This window comes from Poromitra crassiceps (assembly GCF_964638095.1).
Source record: "Poromitra crassiceps genome assembly, chromosome: 8".
In the NCBI taxonomy this organism is placed as follows: domain Eukaryota; kingdom Metazoa; phylum Chordata; class Actinopteri; order Beryciformes; family Melamphaidae; genus Poromitra; species Poromitra crassiceps.
The window spans coordinates 37859820-37882616 of NC_139629.1; the positions used below are offsets into that span (position 1 = coordinate 37859820).

The 22797-nt window shown below is 44.1% G+C and overlaps 1 protein-coding gene across 2 annotated transcripts in view; it reads left to right on the forward strand.

Moving 5' to 3' along the window:
- Window positions 1-22476, forward strand: part of atp13a2 (ATPase cation transporting 13A2) — a 35077-nt gene extending 12601 nt beyond the window's left edge. For both annotated transcript variants that reach the window (XM_083641486.1, XM_083641487.1), the window contains exons 5-29: window positions 838-904; window positions 991-1070; window positions 1507-1584; window positions 2026-2095; window positions 2751-2885; window positions 3015-3081; window positions 3368-3499; window positions 4462-4623; window positions 5443-5553; window positions 5722-5768; window positions 6736-6924; window positions 11088-11294; window positions 11938-12030; window positions 12804-12963; window positions 13212-13323; window positions 13903-14027; window positions 14130-14290; window positions 15139-15231; window positions 15404-15483; window positions 16656-16808; window positions 17223-17319; window positions 18503-18726; window positions 19089-19240; window positions 19790-19962; window positions 21540-22476. In XM_083641486.1, the coding sequence (XP_083497612.1) occupies window positions 838-904; window positions 991-1070; window positions 1507-1584; window positions 2026-2095; window positions 2751-2885; window positions 3015-3081; window positions 3368-3499; window positions 4462-4623; window positions 5443-5553; window positions 5722-5768; window positions 6736-6924; window positions 11088-11294; window positions 11938-12030; window positions 12804-12963; window positions 13212-13323; window positions 13903-14027; window positions 14130-14290; window positions 15139-15231; window positions 15404-15483; window positions 16656-16808; window positions 17223-17319; window positions 18503-18726; window positions 19089-19240; window positions 19790-19962; window positions 21540-21707 (3136 nt within the window). In that variant the 3' untranslated portion in view covers window positions 21708-22476. The remainder of the gene's footprint in view (window positions 1-837; window positions 905-990; window positions 1071-1506; window positions 1585-2025; window positions 2096-2750; window positions 2886-3014; window positions 3082-3367; window positions 3500-4461; window positions 4624-5442; window positions 5554-5721; window positions 5769-6735; window positions 6925-11087; window positions 11295-11937; window positions 12031-12803; window positions 12964-13211; window positions 13324-13902; window positions 14028-14129; window positions 14291-15138; window positions 15232-15403; window positions 15484-16655; window positions 16809-17222; window positions 17320-18502; window positions 18727-19088; window positions 19241-19789; window positions 19963-21539) is intronic.
- Window positions 22477-22797: the final 321 nt, after the last annotated feature.

Genomic DNA, 22797 nt, shown 5'->3' on the forward strand with positions numbered 1-22797 from the left:
GTTTTCCAGGCCTGGAAAAGTCATGGAATTAGTAAAATCGCAGAAACTTGAAAAGTCATGGAACTTTGACGTGTGTAATTGAATTAATTGTTTCAGTAATCTTACATGGATAATGTAACAAAATGTATTTTGTTAAACATTATTATTTTAATGTTAACATTATGCTACCATCATCACGTATAGTACATTTCTTCACTATTTGTTACTGTTCACTGTTTGTTTTTATATTTGATTTGAGTGCTTCTTGTATTTTAAATAAATATTTGTATTGTATGGAAAATGAATGGCGCCTCTAAGCATGTGTGTGTATAATGTGTATGTGCATGCATTGCTGCATAGGTTTGTCCATCCTGTACCTTGAAAATTAAAGTCCCCCCCCAATAAGTTCCATGTAATATGAGGCAGTGACTCCAAATCAATAACCTACAAGAAATTATTACTCAACTGGACAAATAGGACACACCTCTTTATATTGCCTTTTAGTGTTTCTTGTATTTTATACTGTGGAAAATCCAAAAAAGTCTTTTTTTCAATAGCATCCATTTAATGTGATGCTGTGACTCTTAAAGGACTCAAATCCAATATAAAGAGGTGTGTCCTATTTGTCCATGTAATGTGAGTCGCTGACTCTGAAGCAATACTGACCAGAAAGTATTACTACACTGGACAGTAGTAATACTTTATGCTATTGATTCAGAGTCACTGCATCACATTACATGGAAATTCTATGATGGATTCTTGAAAGGTCATGGAAAAGTTTTGAAATTGTACCTGTGAAAATGTGTGGGAACCATGTAAATGTGGGAGACTCTACTGAATGAGTTTCTACTCTTTTAGTATGGAGCTAGCGGGTGACCTGGAGGATGGTGACTGGAGAGATACAGTCCAGCTCCACAAAGAGGAGGTAAGGAAGGAGGAGAGTCAGTGTTTCAACTGATGTGCTCAGAGATCTCCTTCCCCAGAATGACATCGACCACTGTTGTCTTTCAGAAAACGCTGCTGCGCTACTACATGTTTGAAGGGCTGCGCTACGTCTGGCTGGCCAGGAAGGGGGCTTTCTGTCGTGTTAGGTACTGAACGAGCTGACCATCACACTGGAATGCCATTACCTTGATGGAATTGAATGGTTTGACTCATATGGGTTTTGAAGTCCAGCGTTGATACTGATGTTTTTGGATTGAAGCTTCCGATATTTTGTGCCAATGTACAAAATCTTGGAATTTCACCATTGTGATGGATGCTTGCGGCCCCCGTCCTCACTCAGTGCGGCCCTCGAGCCAATTTCTTTTTTTGGCTTTCTTTTTTTGGGCGGCGGGGTTAGGGTAATATGTAAGCACAGTTAGGATGAGTTTGCCCATGATTTGAAACATGCCATGTTGACTCCTATGTCTCTTGGGGGGGGGGATCTTAATATCAAGCAGTATATAAAACATTTATGTTTTAGATAATATACTGTAGGTACCTGTAGGAGCTGAACTTTTCCCTTTATACCCTCTTTGTCTGCAGTGTCCTCAATGAGGACTGGACCTGCAACGATCTGTATGGCTTCCAAAGTGGCCTGAGTCACCTGGAGCAGAGCTGGAGGTAGGAAAGGCTGAATGAACAGAGGACCAGTCTGATTATTATCTGATTTAATCTGGAGCAGAGCTGGAGGTAGGAAAGGCTGAATGAACAGAGCACCAGTCTGCTGATTTAAGCTGATTTAATCTAGAGCAGAGCTGGAGGTAGGAAAGGCTGAATGAACAGAGCACCAGTCTGCTGATTTAAGATGATTTAATCTAGAGCAGAGCTGGAGGTAGGAAAGGCTGAATGAACAGAGCACCAGTCTGCTGATTTAATCTGATTTAATCTAGAGCAGAGCTGGAGGTAGGAAAGGCTGAATGAACAGAGCACCAGTCTGCTGATTTAATCTGATTTAATCTAGAGCAGAGCTGGAGGTAGGAAAGGCTGAATGAACAGAGGACCAGTCTGCTGATTTAACCTTGAAGGGTTCCACTCGTTTATTCATGACATCAACTCTTTCAGGAGGCACATCTATGGGCCCAACCTTATCGACGTGCCTGTGAAGTCTTACATGCAACTGCTGATTGAGGAGGTGAGATAGTCATTAGAAAATGATTAGGCAAGCAATGCTAGTGCTGGAACAGATTAAACCTAGCCTGATCACATGACCTCACTTTCAGTTTGCTTCTGCAGATCAGTCTGGCCCCCAGCGATTTCCAGAAATGACAAAGTGCACGGTCCAATCAGGCCGCTGGCAAAACAGTAATGGCATCTCACGAAGCAACGAGCGCCAACATTAACGTTAGTAGAGTCAACACAACCGTACCGTAAGTGCGGTTATTGCAGAAATAGACTCCATGACAACAATTAAACAAGAACAAGAGTATGCACCAGCAGAGTTTATTGGCGGGAAAGACGTTTTGGCCGTTCTTCCGACTGGATTTGGATTGATTTGGCGGCGCTGATTGATTGGCTGAGTGAGTTTGCCTGTCAAGGCAAGTAGCCCCGCCCACTGAAATCTCTGTGGAGGCCAGACTGATCCGCAGAACCAAACTGAATGTCAGTTACGTGATCAGTATGATTTGACCAGGCTTAGGCTAGATGACCCAACCATGCCTGGTCAGCAGTTCTTTATGAAGAAGCCAGCCATGCCTGGTAAGCAGTTCTTTATGAAGAGGGGTGCAAAATATGTTCCGTATTCTCCATTGTTGAACCTACTTCTTGCTTCTGTCTGCCTCTGTCTTTAGGTCCTCAACCCATTCTACATGTTCCAAGTGTTCAGCATTACCCTGTGGATGGTTGATAGATATTACTATTATGCCACCTGTATCTTTCTTATTTCCATATTCTCCATCAGTATCTCACTCTATGAGATCCGCAAGGTGAGCCCAAAGACTGCATGCTTACCCTGACCTGACCATGGTCGCCATACTGTACTTCTTTCCCTCCAGACAATGGAGGCATAGTTTAAGATCCAGTTGTAATGGGTAATATTCCAAATATCTCCACAGCAAAGCACCACTCTTCGCAGCATGGCTAAGCTGATCACTAATGTCAGCGTACGAAGAAGCTCAGGAGGTGAGTTTTTCCCCATAGGTTTTGCTTCCATCGAGTCAGACTAGCATCTAGCTGATCATGCAACAACACCATAGTGATACAAAATGGTCGATGTTAGAACAAGTGTAGAGCAGAATGGTTTGTGGTTTTTGGATGTAAAGGTGAGTGAGATCAAATATTTTGATGTGTCACTGAGTGAAGCCAGTTCATCCACTGTAGCTCTCCTGTCCCTCTGTGTTGAAAGCAGAGCTGTCTATAAGGACTTGCTGGCAACTGGGTGTTAACAGCAGTGTGTTGTCTCTCTCAGAGGAGGAGTGTGTGAGCTCGGTGGACTTGGTGCCTGGCGACTGCCTCGTCATCCCTCAGGAGGGGCTGCTGCTGCCGTGTGACGCCGCCCTGCTGGCTGGGGAATGTATGGTGAACGAGAGCATGCTCACAGGTGATCACAACACCACAGAGAGGGAGCCTTCAGAATACACACAGGAAACCTCAGCCTATTGTCCAGGCCATATCTGACTGTGGAACCTCACACAGCCTATTGTTCAGGCCATCTCTGACTGTGGAACCTCACACAGACTATTGTCCAGGCCATCTCTGACTGTGGAACCTCACACAGACTATTGTCCAGGCCATCTCTGATGGTGGAACCTCACACATACTATTGTCCAGGCCATATCTGACTGTGGAACCTCACACAGACTATTGTCCAGGCCATATCTGACTGTGGAACCTCACACAGACTATTGTCCAGGCCATCTCTGACTGTAGAACCTCACATAGCCTATTGTCCAGGCCATCTAATGTTGACTGTGGAACCTCACATAGCCTATTGTCCAGGCCATCTCTAAATACACACAGGCAACTTCAGCCTATTGTCCAGGCCATCTCTATTGACTGTGGAACCTCACATAGCGCTATTGTTTGTGGTCTCTGAAACCCATTCAGAACCCATTGGATAACCTCAGAAATGCATGGTGGTCAAGCTGAAAAGAAAACTGTTGATATTTAGGAGATGCAAGTTATTTACCTGACAATAATCTTTGTCATTGGGACAATGAAAAATAATAGCCTGCAAAGTGGGTCTTGCTGGAGGCTCTCAGTAGTCAGTTACAGTTTAGGGTTTGGCTTTTTACAGAGGAATTCATTCAATGTAGTAATGGAAACCAGAATTGACGCTCTAAAGCTTCCATCCGACACAAAAAGAAATGGCTCAGTCATTGAGTATCTTCTGTATCTATCGTCAGTATCTATCTGATGGTGGTTCAGTATCTTCAGTATTTTGTCAGGGAGATGGTGGTTCAGTATCTTCAGTATCTTGTGGGGGAGATGGTCGTTCAATATCTTCAGTATCTTGTGGGGGAGATGGCAGTGTAGCAACCTGTTCTGTGTTCCTGTGTCCAGGTGAGAGTGTCCCAGTCCTGAAAACCCCGCTGCCCGCTGGTGAGGGGCGGTACAGCGCAGAGACGGAGCGCCGACACACCCTGTTCTGCGGTACCCAGCTCATCCAGGCTAAAGGGGCGGGGCCGGGAGTTGGGGGAGCTGTGGCTGTGGTCACCAGCACAGGTTGGTTGTGTGTGTGTGGGGGGGGGGGATTATACAACTTTTTGCTGTGTTTTTAGCTCGAGAGTCCCTAATGCCACTGAGTGAGTGAGTGATGGAGTTCCACCATTGGTCCACCGTGGCATGTGACACCCATACACGGTGTGAGTTGGTGCATGCGTGGAGTTTGCCTGCTAGTCTCAGACAGTGCTGCGGTTGTACCCTACAACAGCTAGCTGGTTGGCTGGGTAACAAGCCATGACAAAAGCTGCATAAACAAATGAGATTAACATCTGTAAGACGATGGTTTCGTATGCGGGAGACAAAGCTACATTCAACAGCAGCAGACAAGCATTGTGGCTAGAGTTGGCATCGCTGCTAGCAGTAGCTGATAGCCGGTAGCTACTGATTGCTGGCTGACAGGAGTCTACACACACACACACACACACACACACACACACACACACACACACACAAATGTTACACCGCACAGTGAAACGTGACAGGAAAACATGTGAGACGCGTAGATTTTACAGCTGCCTACTGTAGCAACGTCAAGCTAGTTAGTTAGCTAGGATGAGACAGGAAGTGGGGTGGGTTTGCCTTCAGAGTTAAAGCGTAGATTGTGTCACTTTTGAGAAAGAAATTAGAATAAAGCTGTCTTGGGCTGTACAGAGCAACATAAATGATTAGAAGTATAATAGTATAAAATTACACTATAATAGTAGAAACACAACACACTGTCCAGCTGTTTACTACTTCTTGTACATATGCCAATTTTAGTCAGAAGCTATAATGAACTCTGACCCAGATATGGTTTTTCTGCTTGTGTCCCTCCCTCAGGATTTTTCACAGCCAAAGGTGACCTGGTCAGCTCCATTCTGTATCCTCAGCCAATCAACTTCCGCTTCTACCAAGATGCTGCCAAGTTCCTGCTGATCCTGGGTAGTATCGGTAAGTGTAATGCAATACCAGAGGGAAACTTTCCAGTGTAGTCCTGCTAAACCAGATATTGGGCTTGTCCTGCAACAGCATCAAAATCATCAATCGAATCATCAGTGATCAATCGAAAATCAGCAAAATCGTCCTTTAATTAGCATTTCATTCTCTTTCTTGCTTCAGCTCTGTTTGGCACCATTTACAGCTTTGTGGTCCTCAGAAGATCCAATGTAAGTGTCGTTTTGTACAGGTATTATCTCACCATGCAATTTCAATGTGTTATATGGGGTTGATGATTCAATACAACACAATGCATGCAAATCCAATGTCATAAATGAAACTTCAATGACAACAAAGTCTAACTGTGCAGATTTATGTTTATTTCTGAGCCACACATCTTTCTCGCGATGGCACTGGCTTGCTGGAATGTAAATAACAATTTAATGATGTAATTACAAATTGCAAATAATATACCGTAAATTCCGGACTATAAGCCGCACCGGTGTATAAGCCGCACCTGCAAAGTTGACTATTTTTTTCTTATATAAGCCGCACCGGACTATAAGCCGCGGGTGTTTTAATGTTTTTTTTTTTTTTTTTTTTTTTTTTTTTTTTTTTATTGTGTTTTAATGTTTAATTACCATATGTAAGGGTTCATGCACAGAGGGGATTGTCGGGAAAGAGATGGCTGTTTGAGGAAGCTCCCATTTATTAACATTTCAACAAAACAACATAACACAACACCACCTGTGTTGTTATTTACAGTGCACACAGTGTCATACAGTGTCATACAGTGTGGTGAAAAGAGGGCGAGAGGAAATTAAAACAGAAGTGGATTTATAGTTAGAAAGAGTGCTAAAAAAGAGAGATTTTTTTTTTTTTTTTTTTTTTTTTGAAAAAATCCATAGATAAGCCGCACCGTTATATAAGCCGCAGGGGCCAAAAAAGGCCAAAAAACGGGGAAAAAGGTGCGGCTTATAGTCCGGAATTTACGGTAATATGGATGGAGACCTTGTGAAACTGTGATGGGAAGCTACTACAAAAGTTAATGTCTTGATTAATTTTCCTGCCCCATCATACATATTGTCACCTTTTTGTATTTGATATATATTAGATATATTGAACTGCTTTACTTCTCTACTTTACATGGCAGCAATAAACAAGGTGATGTCACTGACTAGTTGTTGGTGTCCCCAGGTCACCGTGATGGAGCTGGTGATCAGGGCCCTGGATATTGTGACCATTGTGGTGCCCCCTGCCCTGCCCGCTGCCATCACCACCGGCACCATCTATGCCCAGGGCCGGCTGAAGAGGCAAGGTATCTTCTGCATCAGTCCACCGTCCATAAACGTCTGCGGCAAGGTCTCGCTGTTCTGCTTCGACAAGGTGAGGGGGAAGGGCCCACAAACTGACGGGCACGAGTGTTCTAGTCAAGTCATATATCTCAGGTCCAAGTCGAGTCTCGAGTCCCCAGTGTTTGAGTCTGAGTCACCAAAGAAGAGTCTTGAGTTGAGTCCCAGCCAAGTCCCCATTACCTGAGTCGCAGTCTGGAGTTAGCCTACTGAACATGAGCTTGAATCTGCATGTAGGTGGAACACACGTGCCTGCCCTTGCACAAAATTGAATAATGTCACGATATTAATATAGCTATCAATATTTTATGTCAAATTATTAGATTATTAGGGGTCCAAGCACGAAGTGCGTGGATCCCTATTGTATCTGTTCCGTTTATTATTATTCTTTTTATTCTCCGCTAAAACAGTATGCACGGCAAAAACCGTAAGGGGTACAGTAGCCAGACTTTGCACATAGGTTGGAAATGTGCCCCACTACTCAGAGACAAAAAATTAGCCATATTGGCCAGATGGTGGCGCTATAACAGACCATTTCGCGTTATGGTCCATACCTTCTGAACCGTGTGTCCTATACTCAAAATTTCACTTCTCAGGGATTCCTTGGATCAATACGCATCTATCCATATAGGCCCCGCCCATTTGCGTGTGCCTAGATTTTCCGCCATTTTGAATTTTATCAAAAACCTACTTTTGCGAACTCCTCCTAGACCGTTTGGCCAAATCACAAGGGGATTTTTCTGGGACTTCTATGGACTACCCCGACCTAAAGTTATTAAAGGATTTTGGATACGTGAAACCGTTTTGAAATGATAAATGTCTAAACTTTTGTGTATTTGCTTTTGTTCTTTTCCTACCCTAAAAGTGTGTGGATCTCAGAAACCATACACCCCCCATCACCCAAACTTTCCACACAGGTTCACGACATCACCCACTACTCAGAGTAAAAAAATTACACCAATCCACCAGACGGTGGCGCTATAACAGCCAATTTCACATTTGTCGGTCCATAACTTCTGAACTGCGAGCTGTAGAATCAAAATTCCACATCTACTGGTTTCCCTGGAGCATCATGTATCTAACCCACTAGGCCACGCCCATTTCTGTGTGGTAGATTTTCCGCCATTTTGAATTTGATCAAAAACCTACTTTTGCGAGCTCCTCCTAGACCGTTTGGCCAAATCACACAAAACTTTTTCTGGGTCATCTATGGACTACCCCGACCTAAGGTTATTAAAGGGTTTTGGATACGTGAAACCGTTTTGAAATGATAAATCTCGAAACTTTTAATGAAACACACGCCAACACTAAATAGCCCACAACTCATTAACCGGTCAATTACAACTACTGCTGCTACTACTGCTACCACTCCCACTACTACCAACACTACTACTACTACTATTACTACTTCTGCTACTATTACTACTACTACTACTACTACTACTACTACTGGAAGTTGGAATGTAGCATTTTGGGTGGGGTTAATGTGTTTTGGGGTTCTGCATCTGCTGTAACATAATACACAGTTGGTTTAGATGTCACACAGTAATGCCCGATCCACAAAGACTTGACACCCACGTTTGAATAAAAACAAGTTTATGCCATAATAAGGTTACATCCGTGCCTCGTCATTGCTGTGGAAGGATGGTGTAGGGGTAAAGTAGCAGACCCCAAAGCTGGAGGTCCTGGGTTCAAACCACGGCCAGGTAACTGTTTTATTTTTTGAAAATGTAGAATAAAGGTTAATCTGGATATAATTATGTATAACGCTGCTGAATACACACTGTGTACATAGCAGAATAACTGAATATGCCTATTCATGGTAATGTCATATTTCGACGTCATCTTGACATTCCTGTGTAGATGTCTAAATGATCCTCAAATCGGCTGTGATTTGGCCTAGTCCTGGACGTCACTGAAAGATGATATCAGGAGATCATCATGATGTAATTGTGTTTGCTGGGAGCCTTCTTTCAGATGAGAGAGGAAAAACATTCCAATACATTATTGTGTCTTCACATGTGAAAGGTCCAAAAAGAGAATTCAATCTGAATTATCCTTGTCACTCATGTGCTCATTGTAACAGCACAACCCACACCAATTAGTTCAAACACCTCCATTCAGGGCATACTTTTAATGTAAAGTGGTGCATTATGTGTGTAATAGGGACGGCATTAGCTCGGGAGGTAGAGCAGGTCGGCCAATGACTCAAGGGTTGGCGGTTCGAATCCCGCTCCCTCCCAGCTGTTGTTGTTGTGTCCTTGGGCAAGACACTTAACCCTCATTGCCTCGTATGAATGGGTATGAATGTCTATGAATGTTGGTGGTGGTCGGAGGGGCCGTAGGCACGATATGGCTGCCACGCTTCCGTCAGTCTTCCCCAGGGCAGCTGTGGCTACATCACCCGTAGCTTACCACCACTGGTACGAATGGTGTGAATGAATAATGATTTCTGTGAAGCGCTTTGGGTGTCTAGAAAAGCGCTATATAAATCCAATCATTATTATTATTATTATAATACAAAAATGTCCTTAATGGTAAATGGACTGCATGACAAGCTGCCATGCAGGGTGCTGGCTATAGTCACCAAAAGCAATTTCAGGGATAAACCCCATCAACCTTCTGTAGTGGACGCCACTACGCCCTATGGTTTGATGTGTGTGTGGGAAAGACACAGTGACAACTGAAAATTCTGATTTTAGAACACAAAAGCTCCATCATGAGACAAGAACTAACCTCTCCTGTTGCAAAACACGTTCTTGAACACAGCCACGCAATCTCCAGCTAACATTTCCAAGATATTGAAAAAGTTCATGAAACACCGCAAAATAAGGAGGCAGCATGTGGGGTTTTAATTACTGTTACTGACTTACCTGTCTGAAGTTGAAAGTTTTTCATCCCACGTGGGGTTTGAACTTTGAGCGGCAATGGTCTTTAGTTAGCATAAGTCACGTGCTTTACCAAGTGAGCTATCCAGACTGTTGTATTTAACTTTGTAGACCATATTATATGTATCTGCAGAGCCAGAGAAGTACTTGTCGTATTGACAGTATGTTCTACCCAAATACCACTTTCTGTCCAGATACTTAAAGGGATATTGTACACAAAAACTGCTTTCTATCCAAGTATTACTTCAAGTTTCAAGACATCACCCACTACTCAGAGGAAAAAATTACACCAATCTACCAGATGGTGGCGCTATAACAGCCAACCACCACTACTACTGCTGTTGCTGCTACTACTACTACTACTATTGGCTACTAGTGGCGGCTGTGGCTCAGGAGGTAGAGTGGGTTGTCCACTAATTAGAAGGTTGGTGGTTCGTTCCCCGGCTCCTCCAGTCCGCACGTCGAAGTGTCCTTGGGCAAGACACTGAACCCCAAATTGCTCCCGATGGCTGTGCCAGCACCCTGCGTGGCAGCTGGGCGCCTTCGGTGTGTGAATGGTTGAATGTAGGCACATTGTAAAGCGCTTTGGATAAAAGCGCTATATAAATGCAGTCCATTTACCATTTACCATTTACTATTCTTAGTACTTCTGCTGCTACTACTGCTACCACTCCCACTACTACCAACACTATTACTACTACTGCTACTACTACTACTACTAGTACTGCTTGGAAACCGTCAGGTCACCGGATCTCAACCAAACTTTGTTTACTTGTGCATATACCAAGTCTGAATAAATGTGCACTATCTGACATATACCCCCCAAGTCACCGGAAGCTTGGACCCCGCATCGCCGCTTGCGGCTATATTTATTATTATTATTATTACAAAAAACGAACGACAACAAAAAGTCTTATCAATTAACAAGTGACAAGATGCATGAATGCTCAAGTCCGAGTCGAGTCATCACTGCTCACAAGTCCAACTCAAGTCAAGAGTCCTGAAAATGTGGCCAGGACTCAGATTTGACTACAACATTGATCGCCATTACATTCAACTTTCCATTCACCATTCTTCAAAAGTGTACCAAAAATGTGTGCCTCGACTCATGGTCCACTTAAAAATCTCAAAAATGTTTGCGGCCCACATCCGACCGTAAACGGCACAGAGGTCAAATAATGTGTTCTCAGAACTCAAACCAATTGATGATCAAAATAGTTGGTGATTAATTTAATAGTTGACAACTAATGGATGACTCATTGCAGCTGTAGAGCCCATGTCAACGTGTGTGCTGTTGTCTCTGTGGCAGACAGGAACTCTGACAGAGGAGGGTCTGGATGTGTGGGGAGTGCTGCAGGCTGTAGACGCTGGCTTCTCTCAGCTGGTCCCGGAGCCCAGACGTCTGCCCCCGGGCCCCATGCTGTCCGGCCTGGCCTGCTGCCACACCGTGGCCCTGCTGAGTGGCCAGCCCCTCGGAGACCCACTGGAGCTCAAGATGATCCAGTCCACTGACTGGGTATGATGCTGTGAAGCATTGCTTACTTAAGTGGAAAACAGGCTACAGCGTCAAAGGCACCGAGCGCTATGCCGCGGCTGGCGAGCCTGCCGGCACAGCGACTTGACACAGCTGACATGAACAACACAAGTATATACTATAATAGCACGAGAGAGTCACAGCTATTACCAAGAATATGCACTACTACATTATCTCCTTGGGCTAGCTTCTAGTCATTGAAATCCTAGTGAAATCACACAATTTACTCGTTTTGCTGGGGACTCCCCTGCGACCCCCTCGTCAAGCTGACGTTTGAGTATATAGGTCTAGCTGCTGTTGGCAACACTCCCAAGTCGAGGCTGACGTTGTAGCATGTTTCCAGCTTTACTTACAGAGGCCTTTGACTCATTTTATAGGAGTGTCACAATTTCAATTCTAAATGGAAAAATTTAAATGAGCGTTCAATTTCGATCATCGAAATCACAAACAGAATTGCGATTCTCCCGTTATACATGATTTTCTCTTGCACACCACAGAAGAAGAAAAAACAACATTTCAATTACGGGGTTATGATCCGGGGAAGGTCATGAGCAGGTCATCATGACCTGCACATCCATCTTACAGTGTGGTAATGCCCATCTGTACCTGCCATCTCATTTCCTAGACCCTACAGGAGCCGGAGGGAGATCGCACGGTGCTGGATTCAGAGTTCGGAGGTCACAGGGTCCTGGCTGTTATGAGACCACCTGAGTGCAGGGTGAGTGTCCTTAGGAATTGAACTGTTGAAAATGCTGAAAAACAAGATGATTTATAATAGACAGTGGTCCAGTCCACACGGTTCCTACGCAGGTCTGGAAAGTCTGGAATAGTTTAGGAATTTGAAAAAATGTCTGGAAAATATGGAAATTGTTGTGGTTCAGATCCGATACACACATCATTCTAGCTTTTATGTTGTTGTAGAGCCACTTTGAGTCCAGTTTGTGTTGATGTGAAGAATAATGTTCAGACAGAGGGATTCTCTTATTACCCATACCCATTCTGTTGTTGCTCATCACAGTTTGCCTCAACAAATGTGTTATTCACTCAAATCGTTCTGATGAGTAAGGGGGGAGAAAATGTTTGCAATCTGGCTTTTGGGTATTTTGCCTCAGTTTTTGCATATGGATGGATTATTAATTTGCTGTATTTGCCCAAGTTCACGTGCTGTGTTAACAAAATAAAAAAATATGTAGAGAAATACTTCATCTTAGTCGCGTCTACTGCTCAGATTTGTGATTAAAGTGTTGGGTGGGCCCCGGAAGATTTTCAGATTTCAAAGTTGGCCATGGCATTCTTAATTTTGGGAACTCCCGGTCCAGGTGCTATATAGACATCTTATTTGAGTTTTTACAACAAAAAAAAAGGGTGAATGTCATATTCTTGGTTGAGGCCTTGAGATCTATGAATCCAGTACAGTTATTGAGCTGATCCTAAAAGAATAACCAATAGTTCCATTCATGCAAGATTTGCTCTCCTTGTTCTGATCCTCAGCCGTCCAGCGGTGAGGCGGCGGCCATCGTGCGGCGCTTCACGTTCTCCTCTGTCCTCCAGAGGATGAGTGTGGTGACGGTGGCCCCCGGGGGGCGCCCCGCCCTCGCCTTCATCAAAGGCGCTCCAGAGATGGTGGCTAGCCTGTGCCTAAGAGAAACTGGTCAGTTTAATGCACTTTAACTGAAATCCCCATACAAAAATCCCATTGACTTTTAGAGAGATCCAGGTCTTCCAGACTCATTCCTGCTGTGCTCTATTTGTTTATTTATTTTTGACCTTTTACAGACTAAACGATTCATCGATTAATAAAAAAGAGCACGAATGTTCCCAAAATATAGAGGGTTAAATTGATTCCAGATTGTGTCTTTGAAGCCTAAATGTATAAATACATGTGCTCCATGTTTACAGTTCCAGGACAGTTCTCAAGCGTACTGCGCAGCTTGACCAGCGAAGGCTTCAGGGTGCTGGCACTGGGCTACAAAGCATTAGCTGAGAAGACTGACTTGGGGACCATTGAACGGTTAGTTCTGTATTTCTGCCTGACCTTTTAATAAGTCCTGTCTTCTCTGTTCATCTAATCGATGTCTAGTAGGGTATCATCATTCTTATCTGAAGCTCTAACACAGACATTTTCATTATGCGGCCTCATGATGGTTCTGCCTGGCCCGGGAGGTCTAAGACAAACCTCAACATTTTACTTATGAAGCTAGAAATATTTAATGAGATGACCGCAATTGGCTGTTTTGAGTGATTTTCAATATAATAAATGCTGAAGAATAAGTGCACAATGTTTTCTATAATTTAATCTAGTGATCAATTTAGAGTTTACAGCATGACAATATATTTTTTGCGCCCGGCAACAATTTGGGTTTCTCATGTGGCCCCCAGGAAAAATAATTGCCCACCCCTGATCTAACACAATCGAAGACCATTGCCATAAACTGATGAGTACTGTTTGGGCTATTGTGTTAAAAAGGATCCCCATTAGCTGATGCTGGTGCCACCAGCTAATCTTCCTGGGGTTTATAAGTGTCAATAATCCAACATTAGCATCCAACATCATAACTGAGTGTTGAGGCAGTTGTGTATCTCTCCACAGAGGAGCGGTAGAGAGAGACATGCAGTTCCTGGGCTTGCTGGTGATGAAGAACCTGGTGAAGCCAGAGAGCGCCCATGTGATCAACACCCTGAGGCTGGCGCACCTTCGCAGTGTCATGGTGACCGGTGAGGGGTGTTTTGCATTTGTAGCCCAGCATAACACAAATCGATCCCTATGTCTTCAAGAAGATCTCTGCCATGTCAAATGTTTTGTCCTTCCACATCTAGGGGACAACATTTTAACTGCCGTCAATGTTGCAAAAAGCTGTGGGATGGTGGGGTCTGAGGAGAAGGTGATATTCGTCCATGCCACCCCCCACACGGCCCAGGCCACGCCCACCCTGAGGTTCCACCTGGGAGACGGAGGGGCCGCCGAGATCATTACTCAGGTCAGTCCTCCAGGCTCAACACACTCCTGGACACACCTGAGCTGACAGACTTGAGGGTGATGATGTGTTGAGATCATGAAGATCGAGGGCTCTCGAGGTTGGTGAATAACCCGGGGATCAGGAGACTGACTGAGGGCGACAGATAAAGCCTGAGACACATAGTCAGTGTGGTACGAAAAAGACGGAATAGGATCAGGAGTCACTGAAGGTTGAGGAGGGGAGGGCGGCATGGGGAGAATGGCGAAGAAGAAGAAGGGGGATGAGGAAAATAACGTGCACCACGAAGTGGAGATCGAAACAAAGATACTGGGGAAGGGCTGCGAATCTGCCTGTGGTCGCCATCAAAGGAGTTCACGAGGATGCGGAGAAGCTGAAAAGAACGGAGTGGCTGGATGGAGAAGAAGAAGCAGCCAGCCGATAGGAGCGTGCAGGAGGACGAGATGTATTTGGCGGCTCGAGGGAGGAGAGGACTACTAGGTGGTCCCACTGATGATGTCACAATGTCTATGACATCATCAGTGATGTCATTATGACCAAAACCATCTTATGACATGACTGATGTCATCGGCACTGATGATGTCATAGAGATTGTTAAATCATCAGTGATGTCACTCAAGCAATTGTGGTTTTTGTATAGTAGGTCAGTGTATATATAATGTATAAAAATATATATTATTCTCACCACATCAGCGGTGAGTCAAATGCTCTGCTTGATTGTGTTTGTCAGTTTCAGTGATTATGCAGTTACAGTAGTGCAAGTAATTTATACACAATAAGAATAATCATGGCCTGTATTATGGACATATTTTCATATTAGTATGAGTGAATTTTTGTCCTTCTCTCCACAGGGCTTGTACCAGAGTGATATCGGCTATCACTTGGCTATCAATGGCAAGTCCTTCGCTGCCCTCTGTGACCACTTTCCTGAGTATCTGCCAAAGGTGAGATACCTATCTTTAGTCCAGGAATAATAATATTGATGTTTTTACTCACCAAGGCATCGATTTAACATATTTATTTAAACACTTTGTGACTGTTTTGAAAAGTGCTACATACTGTACAGTGATTATTAAGAAAAATAAAAAGATTATAATATCTTATAATATATTGCAGGTGTTGATGCGAGCCACAGTATACGCACGCATGGCTCCTGACCAGAAAACCCAGCTAGTGAAGGAGCTGCAGAAACTAAAGTGAGTTCAGACACAAAAAAGCAAGGGTTGGATGGGGAATACATGGTTGTGTGTTGGGTAATATCAAGCAATATACTGCAAAAGGATATGATTGATCTCTTGTGTCACTGTGATCCATATTAGGGTTTGACCGAATGGGGAATATGTAGGCTGATACGGATCTTTCTGGATTTAAGCTGCATTAGGCCATATTTTGTGTCAATGTTTCACCATCTTCGTGCAAAAAATCCTAAATCCATATGCTTGACAACACTCTTGATTTTCACAGGAGTCTCCCTATTTTTAACCCTTTCGAAGGTACCAGGCAAGTTATGCTAGCTTGCTGGGAAGCGGGGGTAAAATGGCTCCAAATTCAGCAAAAGGTTTTGACATGAGAGACTAGAATGAAAGTTCACACTAAACTTTAATGATATACAACAAAACAAGATTACGGTTTGGCGTATGGCTCCATGGTGATGCTCCTCCAGCGATGATGAGAGGAGGGGCGTCAGCAATGCATAGAATAGAAATCCCCCCATGGCAGGTGGCTTGAGCCCATTGGCTATTGATAGCGTGGGAGAGTGTGGATAACTGTGATTGGATAGGAAAGGGGTATGAATTAGTGTCCTCTAGAGAGAGAGTGGCGTCAGTGGAGGACCAAAATGCGAAACTTATTAGCCAATGAACAGCTAGGAATGGGTCTCGCGCTACTTTTGCATGCTAAAATAAAGCTGATAATGTACAATTTGATTCAAGAAAAAAAAAACTTTCAAAGGACAACACAAACCATCCATTTTGCTGCAACTTGACAGTGCTGCTTAATCCAGGAACTTACTTCCTGGAACTCTTGAGAGTAAAAAACTGGTCCATTGGAGTGAAGGGAGATGTCGCAACTCTTCTTACACGGCTCTGGTATGAATGAGACGGGGCGTGGATACCTGAATGAATAGGCAGGAATGTGAATGGACAGGGCGTGGCTAAGTAGTCTACATGATTGAAATTAGTCTGAGTGACTGCACTGATAGTTGAGAAGCCCTGCCTGCCATAAAGCATGTCCCAGTGTCATAACACTTTTATTCATATTAAATATGACCGCATATTCTGTTGAAATCACAAGTGACAGATTAAGGGAGCATATTCTATCCTTACCTGTCTCTGTCCCCCCCCCCCCCTCCCTCCCTCTGTTACCATAGCTACCGGGTGGGGATGTGCGGGGACGGGGCTAACGACTGCGGGGCCCTGCGAGCAGCTGACGTGGGCGTGTCCCTGTCTGAGGCCGAGGCCTCGGTCGCCTCCCCTTTCACTTCCAACACCGACAACATCAGCTGTGTGCCACTGCTCATCAGGTACGCAGGAAGGAGGCTACCACTTCCATGGAGTGACAGATCATATTTATTTATTGACTTGTTTGTTTGATAGGGACAGAGTACGTTAATGAACATCAGCATAAATACAAGATGTAAACATGCCAGAGTGTAGCAAAAATGCTAATTTACATCTGTAGTCCCTAGGCAGGTAATATCAGCAATATCATATCAGTATAATATCATATCAGTCAGCTCGTCAGACTGATGGACTCAGACTGACTGACAGAGTCTGGCTTTCCAGTTTGCCCAAATGTGGTGTGTCTATAAGACATCTCGCAGTCACCCCTGGTGCCAATGCCACTGTCAGCCCTGTGCTTAATCAATTAATTTACTCTCTAGAATGTTATACTGGTGAAATATGACTGCTGATCGTCTGTGTGTGTGTGTGTTCAGAGAGGGCCGCTGTTCTCTGGTCACCTCCTTCAGTCTCTTCAGATACATGGCCCTGTACAGCCTCATCCAGTTCTGCTCTGTCCTCATCCTCTACACAGTGAGTCACCCTCACAGCACAGCTGTCCCCAGTTCTGTCCCCTCTGCTCTGTCCCCAGCTCTGCCCCCTCTGCTCTGTCCCCAGCTCTGTCCCCTCTGCTCTGTCCCCTCTGCTTTGTCCCCAGCTCTGTCCCCTCTGCTCTGTCCCCAGCTCTGTCCCCTCTGCTCTGTCCCCTCTGCTTTGTCCCCAGCTCTGTCCCCTCTGCTCTGTCCCCTCTGCTCTGTCCCCAGCTCTGTCCCCTCTGCTCTGTCCCCAGCTCTGTCCCCTCTGCTCTGTCCCAAGCCACAACTGCCTCAAGATCACACTGGCCTTCATTTGGATTCATGTGCATGTTGAGTCTGAATGCCACCCATTCAAATCATGGCTTCATTGTTTGTCTTGACCTCAGGTCTTGACGCAGGTCTGGAAAAGTATTAACAATTAATTTGATCTTTTCCAGGTCTTGAATAATGTTGTGGTTCAGGTCTGATACACATATCATTCTATCTTTGATGTTGTTGTGTAGAGTCAGACCCAATGTGAGTCCACAGTTGTTGATGTGAAGAATAATGTCCAATTATTATGATGCATTATATCAAATACCCACCGAAATCACATCCAGTACAGAACATAGACAAAATATGGAATTTTAAAATGGAAAGCGTGTAGGAACCCTGCCAATCACCTGACACACATATTATGATATTTGTGGCTGTGAAGAACAAACTTCATCTACAGTGATATGACATAAATTAGTTAGCAGGGATCAGACGTCTATCTGCGTAAATCATACGACACCAGACAAAATCTTCCAAACAAATCAAGGTCTGGAAAAAGTAATTTTTTAAATTGAAAATGGGTAGGAACCCTGCAGGCCAGAGAGATCTGACGCAGCTACGGGGGGGCTTTAGGTGTGACGCCAACGAGAGCAAGCCCGTGATAGACGTGATAGACCGATGGTTCATCCAATCACCTGCCAGGTGTCTGCCGTTTGAAATGGTTTCCTGAGCGGCTCGTTTCCAGATGGTGATGTGAAAACAAACCATGTGGCAGGTTACTCAAGATAGAAGGAAATGAAGCATTGTTCATTTGCATAATACTATTGATTTTGTAATGATAGAAAGCTGGTTTGAAAATGGGCAACGTGGTCCTTTAAGTAGCTCCCACAGTGAAAGCAGTTTGTTTGACGCCGTGTCCTCCCCAGGTGAAGACCAACCTGGGCGACCTGCAGTTCCTGTTCTTCGACATGGCGCTAGTGACCCTGCTGGCCATCGTGATGGGCCGAGGAGGCCCCAGTGAGGCGCTGCACCCCCACAGGCCCCCGGCCAGCCTGCTGGCCGTGCCCGTGCTGGGCAGCCTGCTCATACACACCTCCCTCATCGTCCTGGGGCAGCTGGCTGCTCTCTGCATCACTACCTCACAGGACTGGTCAGCAGCACACTGTCTCCTCTGTCTCGCTGCTCACATAAAACACCACCAGATGAATTCAGTCCTACTAAACTATCTCTGCTTCTACCAGGCGAAATAATTAGCATTTACAGTAGTACAACTACAGTATCTACCAGAGGCAACACAGATTATTTTGGTGACGATCCTCTCCTTGTCATATATTGGGAAAGGTGACCAATGAGGCTTTTGCCTCATTGGTCACCTTGTCGTCCTTCAAAGTTTTGTTGTGGGTGGGTGGAAGGGGGGGTGATGCAGTGCATCTTGCCATAACAGAGGCACACTATTATTTTTCTAACGGTTCTTCCCTTGGCTCTTTGTTATTATTATTCATATATTTGTAGGTTTGTTCCACTCAATTCGACATTGAGCGGAGCCCACAATCTGCCCAACATGGAGGACACCAGTGTGTTTGCCCTGTCCGGCTTCCAGTACATTATCATGGCTGTGGTCGTCACCAAGGGCTACCCTCATAAGAAACCTCTCTACTACAACTGTAAGTCATCACTACCCTCACAAGAAACCTCTCTAGTACAACTGTAGCCATCACTACCCTCACAATAAACCTCTAGTACAACTGTAAGTCATCACTACCCTCATAAGAAACCTCTCTACTACAACTGTAAGTCATCACTACCCTCACAAGAAACCTCTCTACTACAACTGTAAGTCATCACTACCCTCATAAGAAACCTCTCTACTACAACTGTAAGTCATCACTACCCTCACAAGAAACATCTGTACTACAACTGTATGACATCACATATTAGCCCTTATGTATTGTACTATAGCTTCATCTGAGGTCCACAGTGTTGTTAAAAGAATACCATGACATTTCAGATTTCAAGCACATTTCACTGTCTCTTTACCGCAGGATGATTTGGTATCTACTATGGAACAATTAGCAGAAACCATATGCAATGTCCATTATGCAATGTTGATTTCTTTATGAAATTGATCTGTTTTGTGATTGAAATATACTGATTTTAGATCTCAACTAGTACCAGAACTATTAAAAACAAACATGTTTTCTATATCTTTCCAGTTGTATTCCTCTTTATACTCCTGGTCCTGTTTGCTGTGATGACTTGGCTGGTACTGTACCCCGGTCCTGTCATTGGCAAAGTGCTTCAGCTGTACAACATCACTGACATGAACTTCAAGATGCTGCTGGTGGCTGTGGCTGCCCTCAACCTCCTCGTCTGCTTCCTGATGGAGGTGTGTCTTTAATTAACTCCGCCCTCAACCTCCTCGTCTGCTTCCTGATGTTGGCGTGTCTTTAATTAGCTGAGATCATTCATCACTGATCATCCCTGTGGGAAGGTTGGCTTTTATGTGTTGACACAACCTGCCCAGAGAGTAGGCTGCATTCAAGAGGAGTCTCCCTTTGTGCAGCCTAGATGTTGAGGGTGTGGTTAATTTAAGCAATAAACCCAGAGAGGCCGTGGTTTACACTGATTTTACAACGGCTAATGGCTGTTTCAGGCACGATGTGGAGCGCAGTTCCTTAAACGGCCATTAGCCGTTGTAAAATCAGTGTAGCCACGGCCTCTCTGGGTTTATTGCTTTTATGAAACGGTTACTACATATAGCCTGCAAGCTTTCATAAAATAAACACACAGCAGCAAACATTTCAATCATTTATTGATAGCAAATAGCTAAATCATTCCTACGCTGAAAAATATAGTTCTTCACAGTAGGCTACAGCTGCCTTTAGCCTCTGGCATTAGTTAGCTGTTAGCTACCTTAGTTACGTGGGCGTAAAACGCCACTGAATGACCAATTTGATATAACTGTTAACCAGTTTTAGTCACACTCTTTCCATAAAGCCCATCAGCTTTCATATATGTTGGCTAGTTGTTGATATTATAACAATATTGTGGCTTCTAAAGTAACATTTTGGTCGCATAAATAGCTAGCGCTAGCCTCTGGCGTTAGTCAGCTGTTAGTTTCTATTCGTTCATACTTGAATGCTTAGGATGCTCTGTTGAAATTTGCACGTTTGATTCCTACGTTAGAAAAAAGTTAGCTGTTAGTTACGTGGGCGTAAAATGCCACTGAATGACCAATTTGATATAACTGTTAAACAGTTTGAGTTACGCTCTTTTTCCATGAAACCCACCAGCTTTGATATCTGTTGGCTAGTTGTTATTATAACAACATTGTGACTCTAAACTAAAGTTTTTTACGATGCGGGCTGGGAAACTGTCATTGCAGCATAACTGTTTCCGTTTTTTCCGCTCTGGATGCAGACAGAGTTGTACAAAGAGAGAACAGAATAGAGAGAACAGCGCTGCAGTCAAAATGAGTGGAACAAGCTACAGTATTAGCTGCGGTTCTTATCGACTGAAGTTCTTTGGCAAATGATGACGTGCGTTGATACACCGATCAATGTAAAACAGTTTGGCGGAGTAATACTGTGCTGCGGTCACAGGTGCGTGTGGTTATAGAGTATTTTACAATGGCTCCCAGCCAATCACAATCAAGAACTGGGACTATCCGTTTTATAATAGCCCTTAGACTCTGACCCAGAGTCAGTCTATACCCCACTCCCCAGATAATGTTAGCGGAATCGAAGATTAGCCTCTTGGCAGACCCAATTGCAAAAGTGGGTTTGAACCCGTAGAGGGCACTCTCGCTGCATGAAAACAGTTGACTCTCAAATGTGGAGATTTTGATCACAATACTTCAGCAACACACCTCAAAAACCATAAAAACGTCTGGATTTTTTTTTAGGGTTGAGTTACCCTTGAAAGCCTTTGTTAATTGCACATTACATTGCTGTTGTCACCCAGGTGCTGATAGACCAGGGTATGCTGAGCTGTGTTCGTTTGCTTCGAGGGAACCGCTCGTCCAAGAAACAGTACAAGCGGCTGGACCTGGCCCTGTCTGACTCCCCAACATGGCCACCCCTTAACCAAGCCCTCTCCTCCACACAGTACACAGTCATTGGCCTGAGCTAGCATCTGCATTGCCAGCGCTCTCTTGGACAGTGTGCTGCTCACCCCAGCCCAAATAGGATGCCACAGATGATCTGAGCCACCCACATCCACAACTCCACCTACAGTACCTCAGAGTCCGGCAGAACCTTAGGTGGGGTTCTCTTCGAGGTGTTGTGGAGTTACATATTTTTCCTTGACAGGTGTAAAGTTTTTTAAAACTTGGACCCCAGGAAGACTAGCTCGATGCCAAGGCGTCCAGCTAATGGGGATCCTTTTAATAAACAAATAAACAAATAAAGGTGGTTTTAGGTCTTTCTATACAGGGATGTCAAACATAATACTTGACTATAGAGAATTGCACATCAATTGTAATGCACAGTTACAGACGGTAGATTTGATCCTTTGTTTGATGAGATAACCCTACATGAAAACGTGTTCTTAAAATGTAAATATTTTACACTAAAAGAAACAGGAACATTTGGAGGTTTTCTCATTTATAGGTGTCAAACTCAAGGTCTGGGGGCCAAATCCGGCCCAGCACCTAACTTTATGTGGCCCGTGAGAGCTAGCAAAGAATACAATTTGCGCAATACAGCTCTTCGAAATACTGCTAAAAATAGCTATTGTTAAATTGAATAATAGTTGTAGGCTACTAGTTGTCTGTTTGCCATTGTTTCCCCTATACTAATCGAATCAGAGGCAATTATGAAATATATGATACATTTACATCCGGCCCTTTGAGGGCAACCATAATGCTAATGTGGCACAGGATGAAATTGAGTTTGACACCCCTGCCCTACGTGAAAACGTGTTCTTAAAATGTACCTGTAATTTTTTACATTAAAAGAAACAGGAATATTTGGAGGTTGTCTCATTTATATTGTTGATTTTTTTTTGCCTGGCCCACTTGAGACCAAATTGGGTCGCATGTAGGATGTGAACTCAAATGAGTTTGACAGCTCATATACCTTAATAACACATTTCCACCTGCTGACCTTTGAGGATTTTTCATAATAGGGATCACTTGATATCCTATATATAATAAGAATGAGAAGTGGGATGTCATGCGTGATGTCATCAGGGATGTATGTGCGTATGAGACGCACAGCGG